This window comes from Lathyrus oleraceus, chromosome 3 (genome assembly GCF_024323335.1).
Source record: "Lathyrus oleraceus cultivar Zhongwan6 chromosome 3, CAAS_Psat_ZW6_1.0, whole genome shotgun sequence".
In the NCBI taxonomy this organism is placed as follows: domain Eukaryota; kingdom Viridiplantae; phylum Streptophyta; class Magnoliopsida; order Fabales; family Fabaceae; genus Lathyrus; species Lathyrus oleraceus.
This window is the reverse complement of record NC_066581.1, coordinates 425,641,809-425,660,589: the sequence shown is the minus strand read 5'-3', so window position 1 is coordinate 425,660,589 and position 18,781 is coordinate 425,641,809. Positions and strand designations below refer to the sequence as shown.

Sequence of the window (18,781 nt, the reverse complement as noted above, 5' to 3'; positions counted from 1 at the left end):
TCAAGGTCTTCAATCTCTTAGTTCCTAAAATATCTCCATATTTAGTTCCTAAAATATCTCAAGACCTCCACAAATAATGCCACATAGGATTCTAACTAATTTCCACATATTAGTGTGCTAACAAATAGGCTATTTGTTAGGTTCCTTAATTGTAGCTTGGTTGTTGGTTTCCTGGCTTTTAGCCTGAGAAAAATGCTGAAACAGAAAAACTAAACAACCTACAATATAGCATATGCTGTCAGGAATGAATGTCACAACATTCAGTTTGACTTCCAAATCATTAACCATATGCTAAGTCTGTTTTTCCTGAAAACAGACTGTACAATTTGCTGTACTGTACAGAACCAATCTGTCCATACTTCAGTATCAGCGTACATTAATAAATGTCAAAACATCCAATTTGACATTCACACATAGAGCCTTACATCAGGTCTGTTATCCTCTTGATAAGCAGACTGAGTTGCATACTAAAATGTAGCAGAAAACCAATCTGCTTATTGTTCAGTATATGCTGTCAATGATGAATGTCATAACATCCAGTTTGACATTCAGACAGTAGGCCTTATGCCAGGTCTGTTATTTCCTTGATAAGCAGACTGATAATAAATACTGAGTTATAGTAGAACACCACCTGTTCTATTCCTCAGTATCTGCTGACAAGGATGAATGTCATAACATCCAGTTTGACATTCAATGAATCCTGTATTAGCTAATCCTGCAGTACACTACTCAGAATGTCATGACATCAGCCAAGACATTAGAGTACAGCTAGGTATTCTAACATACAATGCAGTCAAACAAACATCTCCACAACATGTCATGACATCAGTCAAGACATTAGAATCCAGCTAGTGTTTTACCATACAATGCAGCCAATCAAACATCTACAAACTCCCCCTTTGGCAAATTTTTGGCTAAAACACTTTGGCTTCACAACAGAGTCCATAGCAGCGGAAAACACACATCTAGCAGGAAATTAACCTAGCTAATACACTCAGAGTAGCAGCACAATCACACAGATGGAAGTTAAATAAAAACTTCACATTGCAGCACACATACAGAAGTTAAATAAAAACTTCTAATTGCAGCATGCATAAACACACTCACACTCATAGAAGTGGAACACAGCTGCAGCATGACCTCTGGATTAGAGGATCTTGAATATCTGTCCTGAATATCTGTTTAGCAAAACAATCTGTTGTCTTGGGGCATCACAGGTGTTACTCCCCCTTTTTGTCAAAAATATTGCCAAAGCAACACTTAATATTACAGACCAACAAATACTACATGACCATGTTTTTGAACTCCAGCAGGTACATAGGATATCTTATGTTAAGACATCACACATAACATCTTGTGAACACTCTTTGTTGTACCAAAATTGCCTATATCTTTCCTTTTTGTTCACAAGGTAAACTATCAACAGTTAAACAGCATAACAGTAGTTTAAACAGCAACAGAAGCAACACAATTACTAGCTTTATAATTACTAGTAATACACACATGCACAAGGGTACTTCTCCTCCCCCTAAATTTGTGCACCAAAAACAGAATTACTAGTTAAGGATGCAACTAGTAAGACACACAAATCCATATTTCCTTATGACTGTAAGATTCAGAAGGAAATAACAATCCGGTCAGACATTCTTCTGCTCACTCAGCCTTGACACACACCACATCATCCCAATAACTAACCAGGTGCCATACCTTGTTATCTGAGAACATATAGACCACAAGCTTGATGATTACTTGCAGCACAAAGACAGAACTCCCCCTGTCATGAACAACCAACTCTCCTCTTGAAACTTGGAGATCACACATGAACATATCCAACACCCCAAAGTTGGACCTTCACATACTTCCTGATTCAAAGAGAACCCAGACCACTTGGTGAATGGAAAACATAAGACGCATCTTCATGTCTTCAAGAGCACACCCTCTGATCAACCCTCTTGGCTGAACACATCCACACTCTGTGTCAATCTCTCTTCTAACCAGAGCAGAGAACCAGAATGTTCTAACATAAGTTAGGACATCCAAAGAACACCATCTGATAATCCTCAGATATCACTGGGTCACCAGCTTGATCCAAAAGGAACCAGACACAAATTGGGACATATACATTCTCATCCCATTACACGAGATAATTTTCCATAGATAGCTCAGAACTCCTACCACAAGCTCCAAGAGATGAATAGAAAACACCTCCTTATGTCTTCAACTTACTACTTTTCTGCTCAAAGTAATTTGTCTCAGACCTTCCTCAAGCATAATCAGCTGCCATATGTTGATTATCTTGATTTTTCAAACTCACTTCTGAGATAGACCAAATGCCACTGTTGATTACCTCCTTCATGAATCCTCATATGAAAAAATCAAATGCCATTTTTGACCTCTCCATGTTTATCAGACTTCTCCCAAAGATATTCTGATCTTCCAAGTGAGACTTGAACTTCAAGCTACATGTTGAACAAAACTTAGATTTTCTAAGACATGAACATGTGACATCCTTTCTATCCAGCAACTCCAAAGAACTGCAACGAGAACGGCCTTTTTGAAGTATCCAATCTACAACCCTGTAGACCCTTCTATCTTAAGTTGATGTGCCACTTCACCAACTAAGATTCTGATGTTGAACCAAATGTCACAACATTGTGTTTTAACATCCAGCTGTAGAATTCAGCTCCTTCTTCTGCCACTTGAAAGAACTTCCTCCCTACACAGAACAAGAGTTCAATGCTCTCATAGACTTGATTGTGGAACCAAGTTTGAGTAGACAACCTCCATCCTGCAGGTTTGCAGTTAAGTCATCCAAGCTCACACCTTGATGAATCCCTACTTCTTCTTCAAAGACATCAGACACTCTGATGTATGAGTCTTCAGACGGACTAGTTAGAAACTGTCCCTTCAGCTATACCAAGGATTCCACTTCCTAAGGCAAGGCTGTTTCCATGATGTTAAGAATGCTGCCACTTATTCTTAACTTCACAGTGTGCATTAGCCAATGCACTTCCTTACCTAGATCAGAAGTAAACTGATCCAAGTAACCACCATCAGGACTATGATGTTTTCTTCTTCTTGTACACACCAAGGCTGAACATGTTTCTTGCCAGGAAACCTTTTCATTGATCATATGCTTTTGCTGCCACCAAAGTGATAGATCATAAGCCAATGTACTATCCTTCCTGTGATTCTGCACAAGGTATTGAAGACGAGATGTTCCAACCTCTTTAAAAACATCAGTAATCTTGAGCTCCAAGGATAATCAATTAAATATTTATACTTGGCACAAGTAGCCATTGATCTTAAATCCTTTCCCAATATTCCTTTCAGATACTTCCACCATAAGAGTACTTTGAAAATACTCTTCTTGTGTCAACATCTTCTGCTTGCAAGCACCTCAACAGTTTTGAAAAACTTCCCAGATTAAATTCACCCTTAGGAATGTGAGAGATGAATCCTTCCTTGCAAATGTGTCACACAACCACCAGAACTCATGTGACACAGGTCAACAGCCAACCAGACCCTAGGCTGACCAAACGTGAGGAGGTTAACCAAAACTCCCCCTCAAATTAACAATCATGGAAACTCCACACTAATATCCATGCATTGTACACAAATGTCTCAACATGACATACACCATCCCTACCAGTGGCAACTAACTCTATGAGTTATACCTATACATACTCCAATCACACCAATCAGACTCCAGCTGACCATACGTACTAGTGAACGAAAACAACACCAGTCAATAGTAGATATGCATTGCCAGAGCATACTACCTCAACCAACTTCTGAATCTTCATATTCTCACTCCTTGAAAGAACTGCCACTTCTGAGCGTGGTGTTTGAACACCAAGATTCATGGTCCCAATCCTCTTAAATGATATAGCAATCAGGTTACCCCATTATTGACTTCTAACATCCAGGGGACTTGTCTTCCAACACAACATAGTACTTCAGGGAACAACTATCCCACCCTGATCAATCTACAGGAATAAGACAACCAGCAGGAAATTGCACAATGTCACATCTCAACCAGCTCCACTTCTAGAGATCAGACTTCTAAAAGTGACTTTCTTGAGCATACACACAGTTGACCCTACCCTTGTCAACTTAGCACAAACAGATGTCTCCTCTTCCAGGTCAGGAGTAGGTTCCAAACAAAAGTATCCCTTTGTTTGACACCTAATAACATCTGCTCTTCAACCAGTAGCTGCATACTTGTTGAACAATATGTTCTAACATCACATAGAACATTAGTTCCACCTCCTTGGAACAAACCCTTCTTGAAAGTATTCAAGGTCTTCATATGCACTACCCAAGAGAGTAAAAGAATCAGTGATCAGGTGATTCTTACCATCCTGAAGTGAGAATGTCATGATGAGTGGACTTGAGGAGACTCAAGTATCTTTGACATCTACAGTAGATTATGATGAAATCTTGAATATAGCAGCCTTTCATCCACATGAGGGGAAACTACATCAGAGTTTGAGTTTTTCCAGGTATTATGCAGCGGAAATCATAATACAACTCAACATATGAACACACACTTCACCAGATCAGCCTCCAAGAACATAACAAGTTTGAATATGATTCAATAATTAGCACAGCTGTCCCACACAAGGCCAATTGCCAACCTCCAGAGACAGGTACACACAGTTCTTGTCATGAATAGTCCATCCACCTACTTCAAGGGACCATTCAGGGAGATCACAGAACCTTCCACAGGTTCCAACATCAGTACTAACATAACTCCTTGCAAGATACCAGAAAGTATCACCCATGGATCTCATCCAGAACCAGAACAGGATGCCTGCTCTGATACCATTTGAAATTCTGGCGTAGTCAGAATTCAAATGTTCTACTCCAAGTCATGACATCTGATCCAACATTGTAACTAATACAGCAAGACAGTTATATAAATTATGATCCAGTACTCATATGCACATATTCACAGATGTTACAACAACTGCTAATGTACCACCATGGAAAGAAGAACATCCAGTTCTGTCCATCTAGTGCAAACACACAGTAAAGATCAAACATAGCCCTTATGTTTATTTATCCTGCCCAGCTATCAGCATGATGTCTCAACATTGGTTTGAACATCACCTGTCCCAACATTACAGATGAGTGAACTGTAACAGACCAACCAGTCCATCAATATCAGCAGTCAATGATGAATGTCATAACATTCTGTTTTACATTCAGACTGCAGTCTATGTGTCATATCTGTTATTCCCTTCATAAACAGACTAAAACCAGACTGAGTATAACAAACAAAATATAGTGTGCAGACTGTAAAAACACAAGCAATTGTTAACCCAGTTCGGTGCAACTCACCTACGTCTGGGGGCATACCAAGCCAGGAAGAAGATCCACTATCAGCAGTATTAATTCAGAGTTAAACTCCACCGTTTACAACTCTTCACTTAATCCCTACCCAATGCAATCTATACCTAGGAACTCCTAGATAGAAACCTCCAGTTTCCATTCCTATCACTACAATTACACTGTAATGTTTAAACAACTTGACTTGCTTCACAGCTTCGTTCAAGAACATAATAACTCTTGCCTACAGGCTTTGAGTCACAAATACTCTCAGTTTTGGAACACTGAGAAACACATGGTAACCTTCCCACAGGTTGGGAGGTTTAGCTTACACATACCCCTAATTTTTCATTCTAAGAGGCTTACAAAGACTAGGTTACAATATGCTATTTATAACCTAATCACCCAACTGGATTTGGGCCTTCAGAAATCGCAGCAAACTTGTTCTTTGCTGTTACAAAACCAGCAGAAAGTTTCTGCTACAATCAAGGTCTTCAATCTCTTAGTTCCTAAAATATCTCCATATTTAGTTCCTAAAATATCTCAAGACCTCCACAAATAATGCCACATATGATTCTAACTAATTTCCACATATTAGTGTGCTAACAAATAGGCTATTTGTTAGGTTCCTTAATTGTAGCTTGGTTGTTGGTTTCCTGGCTTTTAGCCTGAGAAAAATGCTGAAACAGAAAAACTAAACAACCTACAATATAGCATATGCTGTCAGGAATGAATGTCACAACATTCAGTTTGACTTCCAAATCATTAACCATATGCTAAGTCTGTTTTTCCTGAAAACAGACTGTACAATTTGCTGTACTGTACAGAACCAATCTGTCCATACTTCAGTATCAGCGTACATTAATAAATGTCAAAACATCCAATTTGACATTCACACATAGAGCCTTACATCAGGTCTGTTATCCTCTTGATAAGCAGACTGAGTTGCATACTAAAATGTAGCAGAAAACCAATCTGCTTATTGTTCAGTATATGCTGTCAATGATGAATGTCATAACATCCAGTTTGACATTCAGACAGTAGGCCTTATGCCAGGTCTGTTATTTCCTTGATAAGCAGACTGATAATAAATATTGAGTTATAGTAGAACACCACCTGTTCTATTCCTCAGTATCTATTGACAGGGATGAATGTCATAACATCCAGTTTGACATTCAATGAATCCTGTATTAGCTAATCCTGCAGTACACTACTCAGAATGTCATGACATCAGCCAAGACATCAGAGTACAGCTAGGTATTCTAACATACAATGCAGTCAAACAAACATCTCCACAGCATGTCATGACATCAGTCAAGACATTAGAATCCAGCTAGTGTTTTACCATACAATGCAGCCAATCAAACATCTACACCTACCTCGTCAGACATGGATTTCCAGTTATAATGTTAGATTACTCCCCTGGTAGCAAGAGGAGACAACTCATCAATGATGAGTTTCAACATGAGAGATATACTCAATTCAGAGAATGGTTTTGAAAAAAAAATCAAAACCCGAATTAGCTAAATTTAAAGATGAGTATTACACTCAAATGAACCTTGCGCAGGATTTCATTCCTTTTGTGAAATGGTTTGTTAACTATTTCATAAGTAAAAAACAAGAAGAAATCCTTGTTTTACAAAGACCTTGGGAAAATATTAGAGGAGAAAAAATGGAAGCTCCTTTTCCCCCTGAACAAACGATAAGTTTGAGTCAAAATACTGAAGCTACCCCTTACCTTAACCTTCAGTTACAAAGAGTTGAACAAAATCAAGTTACTCTTAAGGAATTAAATTCCGTCATCAGGTCTCAAAATTATACCAATGCTTATCTTGTTTGCTTAGGAGAACAATTTATCTCTATGGAAAAAGATCTATTATCCATAAAAAAACTTTTAGAAAAACAAATAGCACGTCAAGATATCATTATTGACCTCATAAATAAACCTAAGGACCAGATGTCCACATCCACTATTTCGGATGTTCCTATAGTTCAACCTCCTGTTTCCATAGAGGGGTTTAAAATGGAAACCGATGGTCAAGAATTTGTTCGTATTTTAGAACAAAAGTTAAAAGGTCTTATTAAGATCACAGTTATGTCCCATGAAGATTATTCTGAGGATAATAACGAAAACCATATTGACAAATTATCTGATATGTTTGCTAATTTAGACATTAGTAACCTTGACATTAATAATACTAATAATATAAACCATGTTTATGCTCCTAGGCCTATAGAAGAGTATTATTACAAGCGCCCCTCACTGCAAGATTTGCTCTTTGAGGAATCTGAACCATTCCAGAATTCTTATTCAGGAAAAGCCATTTATGAATAGAATGTTGACGGTCTTAATGACAAACAGATTATAGATACAATCCATAGGATGATCATGTATTCTACTGTTTGCAAGCAACATGGAAATTCAGATAGTTCTATAGCATCCTTTATAACCACGAGATTTGTTGGTCAACTTAGAGGCTGGTGGGATCATTATCTCACCGAATCTCAGAAATTAGAAATTCTTAATCATAAGAAAATCATTAAGGTCGAACCAGAAACCAGTAGAAGCACTACTTTGGCTACCACGGGAGAAGAAGATGCAGTGTATACTCTGTGTCTCTCCATGTTACAGCATTTTGTAGGAATCAATGTCCCTATTGGAGAAAAAATCCAGACACTTCTCCAAAACCTTAGGTGCCCTTCTCTTACCCACTTTAGATGGTATAAGGATACTTTTCTTTCAAGAGTTTATCAATTAAACAATCCCAATTCTTTGCATTAGAAAGCAAAATTTATTGATGGATTACCCCATTTATTTTCTGGAAAGGTTAGACAATCTTTAAGACAGAAAAATGATGGGATAAATATAAATTATTCTGAACTTACTTATGGTCATATAATTAGCACTTGTGTTAATGAAGGATTAACTTTATGTAATGACATAAAGCTTAGAAATCAACTTAAAAGGCAAAAGCTTTCGGAGAAACACCAACTTGGCGAATTTTGCGAACAATTTGCTTTTGATCTTGGAAAATCTCCAGATAATAATAATAAGAAAAAAGGAAAAAATTTCCGCAATAAACCTTATAAGGATAAGTCAAAAAATTCTTATAAAAATTCTTATAAAAATTCTTATAAGAATAAGAAAAAGGGTCACTACAATAAAGGTAGACCTAAGGAAAAATCTTTTGACCCTAAAGGTAAAAGAAAAGCCAAAAAACTTGACATAACGTGTCATAAATGTGTCAAACATGGTCATTATGCCAACCAATGTTGGACTAAAAAAGCTCTTAATGAGATAGAAGATGAACAATTGCGTTCTCAATTAGAAAAAGTTCTACTTCTCAATTCTGATTCTGAAAATTATTCTTCAGAAGAGGATATTAATATGATTTATGAATCCTCTACTGAATACTCTTCTGAATATTCTGATAGTAATGATTGTCAATGTAATCAATTAGATTACTGGAAATCAATTGTTAATATGAATGGGTTAAATGTTTTAACCTCAGAACAAGACGAAGCTATAAAAGCTATAGAATCTATTTCTAATAAAGAAATAAAAAGAAAAATGCTTGAGGTCTTAATACAAGAAAACTCTAAAAAAGATTTTCCTGTTATTACAGAAGCACCTTACCAATTAAGTGATGTTTTGTCTAGATTTCGACAGTCTAACATCCGTGAAACTCCTGTTTCTATTATGGATTTAAATAGAGAAATAAACCTCTTAAAGAATGAGATATCTCAGATTAAAAGAGAAAACTATGGTTTATCTCAAAGACTCACTTTGTTAGGATTTAGTCATTCCAAGGTTGAAGAGATATCTTCAACTAGTAATCCTTCACCTAGTGATGAATTCCTTTCTCTCATTGATAGAGTGACCTCTCAAAAATGGTTTGTTAGAATAACTTTAGTTATTAATAGAAATTTCATATTAGAAAATGAAGTTGCCCTTATTGATAGTGGCGCTGATTTAAACTGCCTTCAAGAAGGAATTATTCCCACTAAATACTTTGATAAAACCACACAATCTCTTATCCAAGCTGGAGGAGATAAACTCACGGTTAATTATAAGTTGTCTAATGCTTATATCTGTAACAAAGATATTTGTTTACCTACTCATTTTATTCTTGTAAAAAATTTAACTCATAGAATCATATTAGGAACTCCTTTTCTGCATAAAATTATGCCTCTAATTAATGTTGATCAAAAGGGAATTACCTCCATTATCAATAACAAAAGAATTACTTTTGAATTTATTACTGATCCTCATACTAGGATGATTAATGAAGTTAAAGATATTCTTCTTAAAAAAGAAAAACAAATTTGTTTTCTTAAAGAAGAAGTAGGTTTATTAAACATTACTTCTCAACTTAAGAAACCTGAAATTCAAAATCAAATTAAATTAATTGATCAACAGTTTAGAGATGAAATATGCAATGATTTACCTAATGCCTTTTGGGATAGAAAGAAACATGTTATTTCTTTACCTTATCTTGATGACTTTAATGAAAGTCAAATTCCCACTAAAGCTATGCCTGCTAAAATGAATCATGAGTATTTTGATTTATGCAAAAAGGAGATAGAATCTCTTTTAGAGAAAAAATTAATAAGAAAATCCAAATCTCCTTGGAGCTGCACAGCCTTTTATGTTAATAATGCTGCCGAAAGGGAACGTGGGGTCCCTAGACTTGTTATAAATTACAAACCTCTTAACAAAGTGTTAAAATGGATTAGATATCCTATTCCTAATAAAAAGGATCTTTTAGATAGATTAAACAATGCTTGAATGTTCTCTAAATTTGATATGAAATCTGGTTATTGGCAAATTCAGATTAATGAATTTGATAAGTATAAAATAACCTTTATTGTTCCTTTTGGACATTATGAATGGAATGTCCTTCCTTTTGGCCTTAAAAATGCCCCTTATGAATTTCAAAATATTATGAATGATATTTTTAATCCTTATACTGAATTTATAATTGTTTATATTGATGATGTCTTAGTTTTTTCTAAAACTATAGATCAACATGTTAAATATTTAAAAATATTCAAAGGATTAGTTAAACATAATGGATTAGTTATATCTGCTCCTAAGATGAAACTTTTTCAAACAAAAGTTAGATTTTTAGGTCATGAAATTGACCAAGGAACTATAATTCATATACAAAGAAGTATTGAATTCGCTTCAAAATTCCCCAATATTATTACAGATAAAAAACAATTGCAAAGGTTTCTTGGTAGTCTTAATTATATAGCAGATTATTATGAAAATCTTGCAAAAGATACTGCCATATTACATGCTAGGCTTAAAAAGAATCCTGGCCCTTAGACTGATAAACATTCTCAGGCAGTCCAAAGAATTAAAGATAAAGTTAAATGTTTGCCTTGTTTATCCCTAGCTAACCCTAAATATTTCAAAATTGTTGAAACGGATGCTTCCGACTTAGGCTATGGAGGAATCCTTAAACAAATTATACCTGATACATCAAAAGAAGTTTTAGTCAGATTTACCTCTGGAAAATGGAATCCTGCCCAATCAAAATATTCTACTATCAAAAAAGAGATGCTCTCTATTATAAAATGCATTTCAAAATTTCAAGATGATCTTCTTAATAAGAAATTTTTACTAAAAATTGATTGTAGCTCAGCTAAATCAATTATTGAAAAAGATGTTGAAAATCTTGTTGCTAAGCAAATTTTTGCTAGCTGGCAATCTCAATTATCTATGTTTGAATTTGACATTCAACATATTAAAGGTGAAAATAATTCACTTGCTGATTATTTAACTCGTGAATTTTTGCAGGGAAAAAATGATGACCCCGTATAGGGAAAGAGGTCGCGGTTATGGCCGTCGTGGAAGGGGGAGTAACAAAATGTTACCCCAGCCAGAATCAAACATTCCTATAAAAGGGGATTGGACTACAGTTTACAAAGGTAGAAAAATGCAACAATTACCTGCATCTTTATCTAAAAAGGAAGATATTCCTTCCTCTTGCTCTAATAAAATTACATCTTACAAAGAAGTTGCGGTTAATAACCCACTTCAAGAGCAATTGGATTATTTTGAAAATCCAGTAACTGAAAAAATCATGTATATTGATGAAGAAGATATCAAAATCAATCCAAATGATGGATGGTCTATCAAAACTAGATACCTCGAATCAAGAGGATATCCAGGCCTACATGGAAAATCTAGGCCTCACCTAGAAATTCTTCTAACCGTTACCGAATCGGTAACATTTACTCACCATTACCAGAATAATAATCCTGAAAGTTTTATAAACTTCAGTAAATGTCACATTAATAAAATCCTGTTACCAAGAGAATGGGGTCTTAATCCAAATGGTGAAAAGGCAATAAGAATTGCAGAAGGAAAGTATATTTACTTTAATTACTGGGACTATGTCCAAGCTTTTACTCAAGCTTTTTATTATCAAAATCCCAAGAATAAGCATTCTTGGTTTTACTCTATTAATCCAGAGATGATTAATAGACCTATACCAAATTGGTTTTATGAATGGTGGACTAAATTTGGTCCGTCTTTGGAAATACTACCCAAAGAATTACTTGATTTATACTATCCCTGGTGTGACAATAGCCCACTTATTGCAAATATATCATCTGATAATTTAATCATCGGACAATGTCCATTTTGGTTCTTTACCAAATTTCAGATTCCATGGATATGGAGATGGTCAATCACCATATCTCAGGATAAATTCAACATACCCATTTTAGAAAGAAATTTCTTCTATAAATGGTGGAACAAAATGAGTTCCGAAGAAGTCCAAAAAATAGGAAATTTAATTCAAACAGCTATAGCTGAAGACCAAAGTAATAAGGTCAAAGAGCAAAGCTCCCAACAAATGTCTATGGGAAATCTGAAGAGCTTTTTCCAGAGAAAATATCCAAATGAATCAGAAGATGAAATCATGGTTAGAACTTTGGACCATATGAAAAACCAATTCTTCTCCACTTTTCCAGCAAAAGCATCAAAAGATGAAGATTCATCTATGAAGACCAGCTCTTCCATGGGATCAATTGATTCCCCCAACTTTGACTGTTTGGCAGGAGAAACCCAAGCAGAGGACCCAACTGCAGAAGACTTCTGGGACGCAATGATTCAATCCATGGCCCAGAAAGAAAAAGAGAAAGCAAAAAATAAGAATCAATAATAAAAGGCAGTAGATAAGAAAGAATCCTATCTTGTTTGCCATTTCAAAGCAATAATGAAAAGAATCAATAAACAAAAGCAAAAGACAAGGTTAATGGAATAAGAATCTTGTCAAAAGCAAAAGACAAGGTTAATAGAATAAGAATCTTGTCAAAAGACAAGGTTACTAGATGTTACCGGCTTAAATAGTAAGTTTTTGCTTCCCTATATAAGGGGATTTAAGTTTCTTTTGTAAGCAAGTTTTCAATAAGTTTGAAAGAAAATTCTCAATACTCCTCTAGACTTTCTCTACCATTTCTTTAATTTCTTATACATATTTCGATCCTTTCTCTACCATTGTTAGAAAAATTATAAAAGAATGAACAACAACTTATACACAATGCCAGTTATCACGTGAGGAGATGAAAATTGAGAAACCCCAACGGATAAACAAGTAATATGCATCGCCTGTAAAATTCTCCAAAATCTACTCGGTGATCATTTTCAGAAAAAAAAATCAAAAGTGAGGGTCGTTTGGTGTTATTGACTTGTGTGTTCGTTCTTCTTTTAGCATCACTAATAAATATATATATATATATATATATATATATATATATATATATATAGATATATATATATATATATATATATATATATATATATATATATATATATATATATATATATATATATATATATATATATATATATATATATATATATATATATATATATATATATATATATATAAAAGTAAGATTATGATTTTAATAATTTTGAAAATCCACAAATACCCTTATGCTTATTTTAGAAACAAAATTAAATAGTATTAACTAAAACTAAATAAAATTAAATACTAAAAAATAACTAAAATAAAAATATAATAAAAACACCAATAATTTTATTTAATTTTTCTAGACACTTTGACAAAAATGCAACAACAAAAAAAACTCAAAGTAAATATAAGTCGGACCCAAAAATGCCCCAAAAAATAAATTGACTGCACCAAAATGATCAGCGTGAAATAAACTTACCCAAAAATGCCCAAAAAATAAATTGACTGCACCAAAATGATCAGCGTGAAATAAACTTCTCAGAAATATACATTGTTTGATTTAATTTTGAAATAAATTTTGATCGGTTAAAAGGCTCAGACGGATCAAAATGCGACCGAAATAGTAGTCAAAAAATAAAACGAATATGCTAGATTAAAATACGCGAAACGTAGATTAATATAATTGACGTCTGCAAACTCGATTTTGAAATTTTTCGTCCATTGATTTTATGCATAGTTGAGATTCAGTTTGACCGATTTGTCTGTAAATCCGAAAAAATATTCTGACTAACAATTTGAACATTGTGCGAGACAAAATGCATGTTACAATATACATATGATGTTAATGATTCGATGAATGCATTGATTCGGCGATTCAAGATTAAAATTTGGATATGACACATTATTTTAGAGTTGATCAATAACATAGAAAAATGATTAAAATTATTACTTTATTATTGACCGGCTAACACAATGTCATTTTATGCATAAAGATTACATAATATTGTATTAATATATCGAAAGAAATGGAGACCTTTTTAAGGTGTAATTAGTTTTTTACAATATTAAACAATAAAAAATCAAATATTAAACAATATGAGCGCAATTTCCAAACCCTACTCATACCTTCAATCGGTACTCCCTTTGTTTCAGGAAGCATAAAGTATATATAAAATGTCATCACCACTACAAAGAAGGCAAAGAAGATGAACAAACCAAACTTCATGTGACAAAGCATTGTCAAGAAAATTTGTGAAACTAAGAAAGTGAAGAACATGTTGACCGATACATTGAGACTTTGAGCAGCCGAACGAATCTCCAATGGGAAAATCTCACTAGGTACCAACCAACCAAGGGGACCCCATGACCAAGCATACCCTGATACATAAATGCAAATGAAGAGCACAACTACTACAGCATACCACTTTGGCAAATCACCAATGTATCCATCTGTTCCAAACTTTACCCCAATAGCAGCTGCAACTATAGCCTACACACTTAAACATATATCGTATTAATTAAACACTTCTTATCACGTATACGTGGCACCGACACCTATGAAAAAAATATGTGCATGTGTTCGTGTCCGTGTCGGACCCCTATATCTATCAAAGAAGAAATTAAACGAAGGGTACCTGACATATGACCATCTGAACTCCACCTTCAAGGAAAAGGGCTCTCCTACCCCACTTATCAACTCCATAAATTGAGACACAGGTCGCAACAACATTAACACCTCCAGTGATGACAGCTGACATAAGAGCAGCATCATTCTTGAACCCAATGGAATTGAAAAATACAGGTGCATAAAACATAATAACATTGATGCCACTAAATTGTTGGAAGAATGGAATCAATACGGCTATAGTAAGGTGGGATCTATACTTCCTTTCTAACAAGTTCCTCCAAGGGTGTTCCACTTGCATGGAAGCTTCACTAGCTACCACAAGGTCATTGAACTCTTCATCAACTTCTTCCACTCCACGAATTCTCTTCAGTTGTGCCTTAGCTGCATCACAATCACCTCTTTCAATCATGGAATTGGGGGTTTCTGGCAGGACTAATGATCCAATTATTATTATAAGTGCAGGGACCATAGCACCACTTAAACTTAACCTCCATCCCCATCCACCCTTGATTTTGTTAGAAAAGTAGTTCAATATGTTGGAAACAAGTATGCCAATTGTAACTGATAATTGGAACCCAATATTAAAAGCACCTCTGTATTTGTATGGAGCCATCTCAGAGAGGTAGATTGGCACAGACTGTAAAATTTATAAGAAAAAAAATACAATTAACAATTATTAATAATTAATAGCAAGTTTAATCAAAATATACATAACTTCGTTAACAAGTGAATTACTATTATCAATCAATACTACAAAATTACAACACAGACTGATTTAAAACGATCTTAATCTTTAAGTAGTAGTGATGATGGTGATGATGATTATCCCTATGACAATGGTCCTTGGATTCACATGGGACATTTTTATCCTTTCACACATGTTTGAAAAAGAAATATATTCATATTTAGTAATGCTTTAAGAAAAAAAAAAGGTTCAATGATTTTGCGAAAGTCATAATGTAGGACCACGGGTCCATCTCAACTTTTATTTTTGTATTTTTTTGTTATTTTTGTAAAATCCAATTTTTTGATACAAGTATGTATAAAATGGTGCTATTGAGTGTGGAAATGTGAAGTGACAAACGGGGCACATTAATTGTGGAACTACTTATAATAAATTTGTGTTCAAATTGAGCCATCAGAGTCACCTATAATGTTTTGTGGAGTTGTGTTCAAATTATGTAGTTCATTAGTTGTCATTTTTTTTATAGAATTAATCTCAAACTACTAATGGCCAGTTTGTTTGAATTTTAAAAAAATGGATTTTTTTTTGTATTTTTGAAAATTGATTCTATAAAAATGTTTTTTAAAATATTATAAATTTTTTTAAATTTATTTTTTATAAATTAAAAAATTAAATTTTTATTCTATAACATAAATATACATTATTAAAGATCAAGATATAGTCAAAATTACAAACTTTTTTCAAAAAAAAGTTGTATCTCAAAAATGATTTTTATAAAAAACTATTTGAAATAATTTCAAAATTAAGTGATTTTTTAAAATTTTGATATCCAATTTTTTTTCTTCATAAAATGAAGAAATATCTAAAATAACATTTTAAGAATAACTTATTCAAACTAAAATTTCATTTGAAACTTTTATAAAAAAAATCTTTTGTAAATTTTTTACGTTAAAATATTTAACATTATAAAAATTATTTAAAAAAAAAAACGGATTCTAAATATCATATGGTTAATGAGTACCTGATTCGCAAACCCGATACCAAACCCGAGAAAGATTCGACCGACTATCAACATCCAAACATATTGGGAAAAGCCATTAACGAGAGCACCTATGAGGAAAAGCAAACCTCCAAAAAGCATAGAAAGTCTCCGACCAAATTTACGTGTGACAGTGGAAGCTACTAACGACGACAGCATCGCTGCCAGGTACAATGACGAAGTGAACATAGTCAGTATCTGACTGTTGTATCGACAATATCTGTTTGCCGTTATATCCAAGTTTTTCTTCCGGTATACTGACGGAAAAAACTTCTTTAGAAATGGATCCATAGACGTCACCCCACCTAACAAAAACAGAAAAAACAAACATATAAGGTTGTGTTGATATGATTTTTGTTATGCTTCCGTTGAACTGGTGTAAAGTTTTGTTGAGTAATTAAGTATATGTCTATGGATATACGTGTACCTGAAATTCCAATATCGTAGCCGAAGATTAATCCACCCATAGCTGCCAAGATGCATGTTACGGTAACAAAAGGAGTGAGGTTTCCAGGGTAGTCCTTCTTCCTCCCTCCTACGTGTATTCCTCCTGCAGCAGACATTTTTTTTTTGTTTATTCTGATATTGTACGAAGCACAAACCGAAGAAGAGAAACGAGGTTGAGGTTGGATGATGTGGCAAGATTTTCTATACTCTCTCTAAATATTGAAATACATCAAATAAACTTTTCAACATTAAAAGTTTTCACTTATTCAAAATAATTGGAAAAAAATAATAACTGAAATGTTGTTTCACTCTTTTGAAAAATTATGAGCGAAGAAATTATTGGATTCAGTCGCTTTCCTTAAAATCTTACGTGATACTATTCAAAATTATGCAAAGTAGTCACTCAACCACAATGTCTTTAAGATAAAAGAGTTCAGTTCTATATTGTACCGTTAGTATTTGTAAGTAGATAATCGGTCTAGAGATAGAATCTGATAGTACAAAAATCTGTTTTCATTAGTGATCACGGTGAGCTTGTGAAAGTAAACGGCAATAACTTATAGATAGATATGTGATATGTTTTAAGTTATTTCTATAAGCTTTTCTAAATAGTCTCACAGATGTTTATGTAAATAGATAAACTCAAATAAATTAATCCAAAGAAACATGTCCTAAATGTGAAGCTAAGTCTCAAATTGTATTCTACAATGACTTGAAACATGCTTTTGGTATTCTGAGGATTCTTTGTATGTTAAGCATAGTCAACCAAATGTTGTAAGTTAAATTAGGTGTTATCAGTAAGAAGGATTTGCTTAGGATGTGTTGTATGTTTAAATATTATGCTGAATATGTCATGATTGGTTCTAACATTACACATTATTATGGTAAAGAAGGGGGTTAGAGAGGCAAAATCTTTCTCTACAAATTTTGAGTGTAAGTAATCATATCAAGGCAAAGAAATCAAGCTTGCTTAAAATTAGCTCTTTATTAAAATAACCAGACTGCACCCAGGGTGTGCTGTACCTAAAAGTAATAAAAAGCTCTCATCCAATTCAAAATGTTCAATTTACTTCCCGTTAGGGGTGTTCCTATCCAATATAAACCGCAACAACCAAACCTTGAAGGCGAAATCCTAACAAACTGGAAAAAAATTGAAATAAGCACTTTTTAATGGATTAGATCAAGTTTTGGTTACTATAGTGCTAACCAGTCCAATCCAAACCCAGATATTATATAGTCGATAACCAAAACTGAAAACGAATTCAAACTGAAAAGATCATATTTAATTTTAAAGTCAAACTAATTCGAGGAGATCCTATCTAGCATCTACATCTTTAAAAAAGGTGTCTATGTTGGACATCTATCTCAAATATATGTAATTATTTTTTTATTTATTTTTAATTATTATCGATATCGCCGTATCAGCATCACGATTATATTCTGTGTGTCCGTGTTTCATGCGAGATTTAATAGCAAAATCAAAGGGACATAAGGATTGAAACAAATCAATTACGAAAAGAAAAAATAATGCGTGGCTTAAGTTAGTGGAGTGGCTGTTACATGTGTAGTCTCTTGGACAGCTTTATAATATTGCCAAATGTTATTGTATTTACATCGCATTCCTTTTAAAAAATGATTAAATGAAACTAATATCAATTCACTCTTTAGATATAAAGATGTACTCCCACCAAACTGGAATATAAAAATAAAATAAAAACTTTACTTTGATGGACTTAATTATGAGCAAATTTTATGTAATTCTTGACCTATTTGATGTCATTAATCCAAGATTATTTTCATATAATTTAAGAAAAATGAAATATGAGAATTTTTTATCATAAGTATTTTCTCCGTTATTTTTTAAGTGTTTCTTTTTTGAAAAAAAAAATTCTTCATTTTTAAGTGTTATTTATAAAATTCAAGGTAATATTAATTGT

The 18,781-nt window shown here is 33.6% G+C and overlaps 1 protein-coding gene across 2 annotated transcripts; it reads right to left on the bottom strand.

Annotated features, from left to right (window-relative positions):
- Nucleotides 1-14,060: 14,060 nt before the first annotated feature.
- LOC127129361 (sugar carrier protein C) lies at nucleotides 14,061-17,013 on the bottom strand. Of its 2 annotated transcripts, none has more exons than XM_051058568.1 (4): nucleotides 16,825-17,013; nucleotides 16,380-16,702; nucleotides 14,681-15,310; nucleotides 14,061-14,535 (listed from the first exon to the last, which is right to left on the bottom strand). In XM_051058568.1, the coding sequence occupies exons 1-4, from the start codon at nucleotides 16,958-16,960 to the stop codon at nucleotides 14,095-14,097; spliced, it is 1,530 nt and encodes a 509-aa protein (XP_050914525.1). In that variant the 5' UTR covers nucleotides 16,961-17,013; the 3' UTR covers nucleotides 14,061-14,094. The 2 variants fall into 2 exon arrangements, with proteins under 2 accessions (XP_050914525.1, XP_050914526.1); XM_051058569.1 differs by having other exon boundaries at nucleotides 14,191-14,542.
- Between the last annotated feature and the right edge of the window lie 1,768 nt (nucleotides 17,014-18,781).

What these genes read in the sequence shown, in the direction of transcription:
- LOC127129361 (XM_051058568.1), bottom strand. Translation starts at nt 16,960, where the DNA reads ATGTCTGCTGCAGGAGGAATACACGTAGGAGGGAGGAAGAAGGACTAC. An exon ending in GTATCGGGTTTGCGAATCAG is followed by an intron (nt 15,311 to 16,379) that starts GTACTCATTAAC and finishes TAAATTTTACAG; the next exon opens with TCTGTGCCAATCTACCTCTC. An exon ending in TTCAGATGGTCATATGTCAG is followed by an intron (nt 14,536 to 14,680) that starts GTACCCTTCGTT and finishes TTAAGTGTGTAG; the next exon opens with GCTATAGTTGCAGCTGCTAT.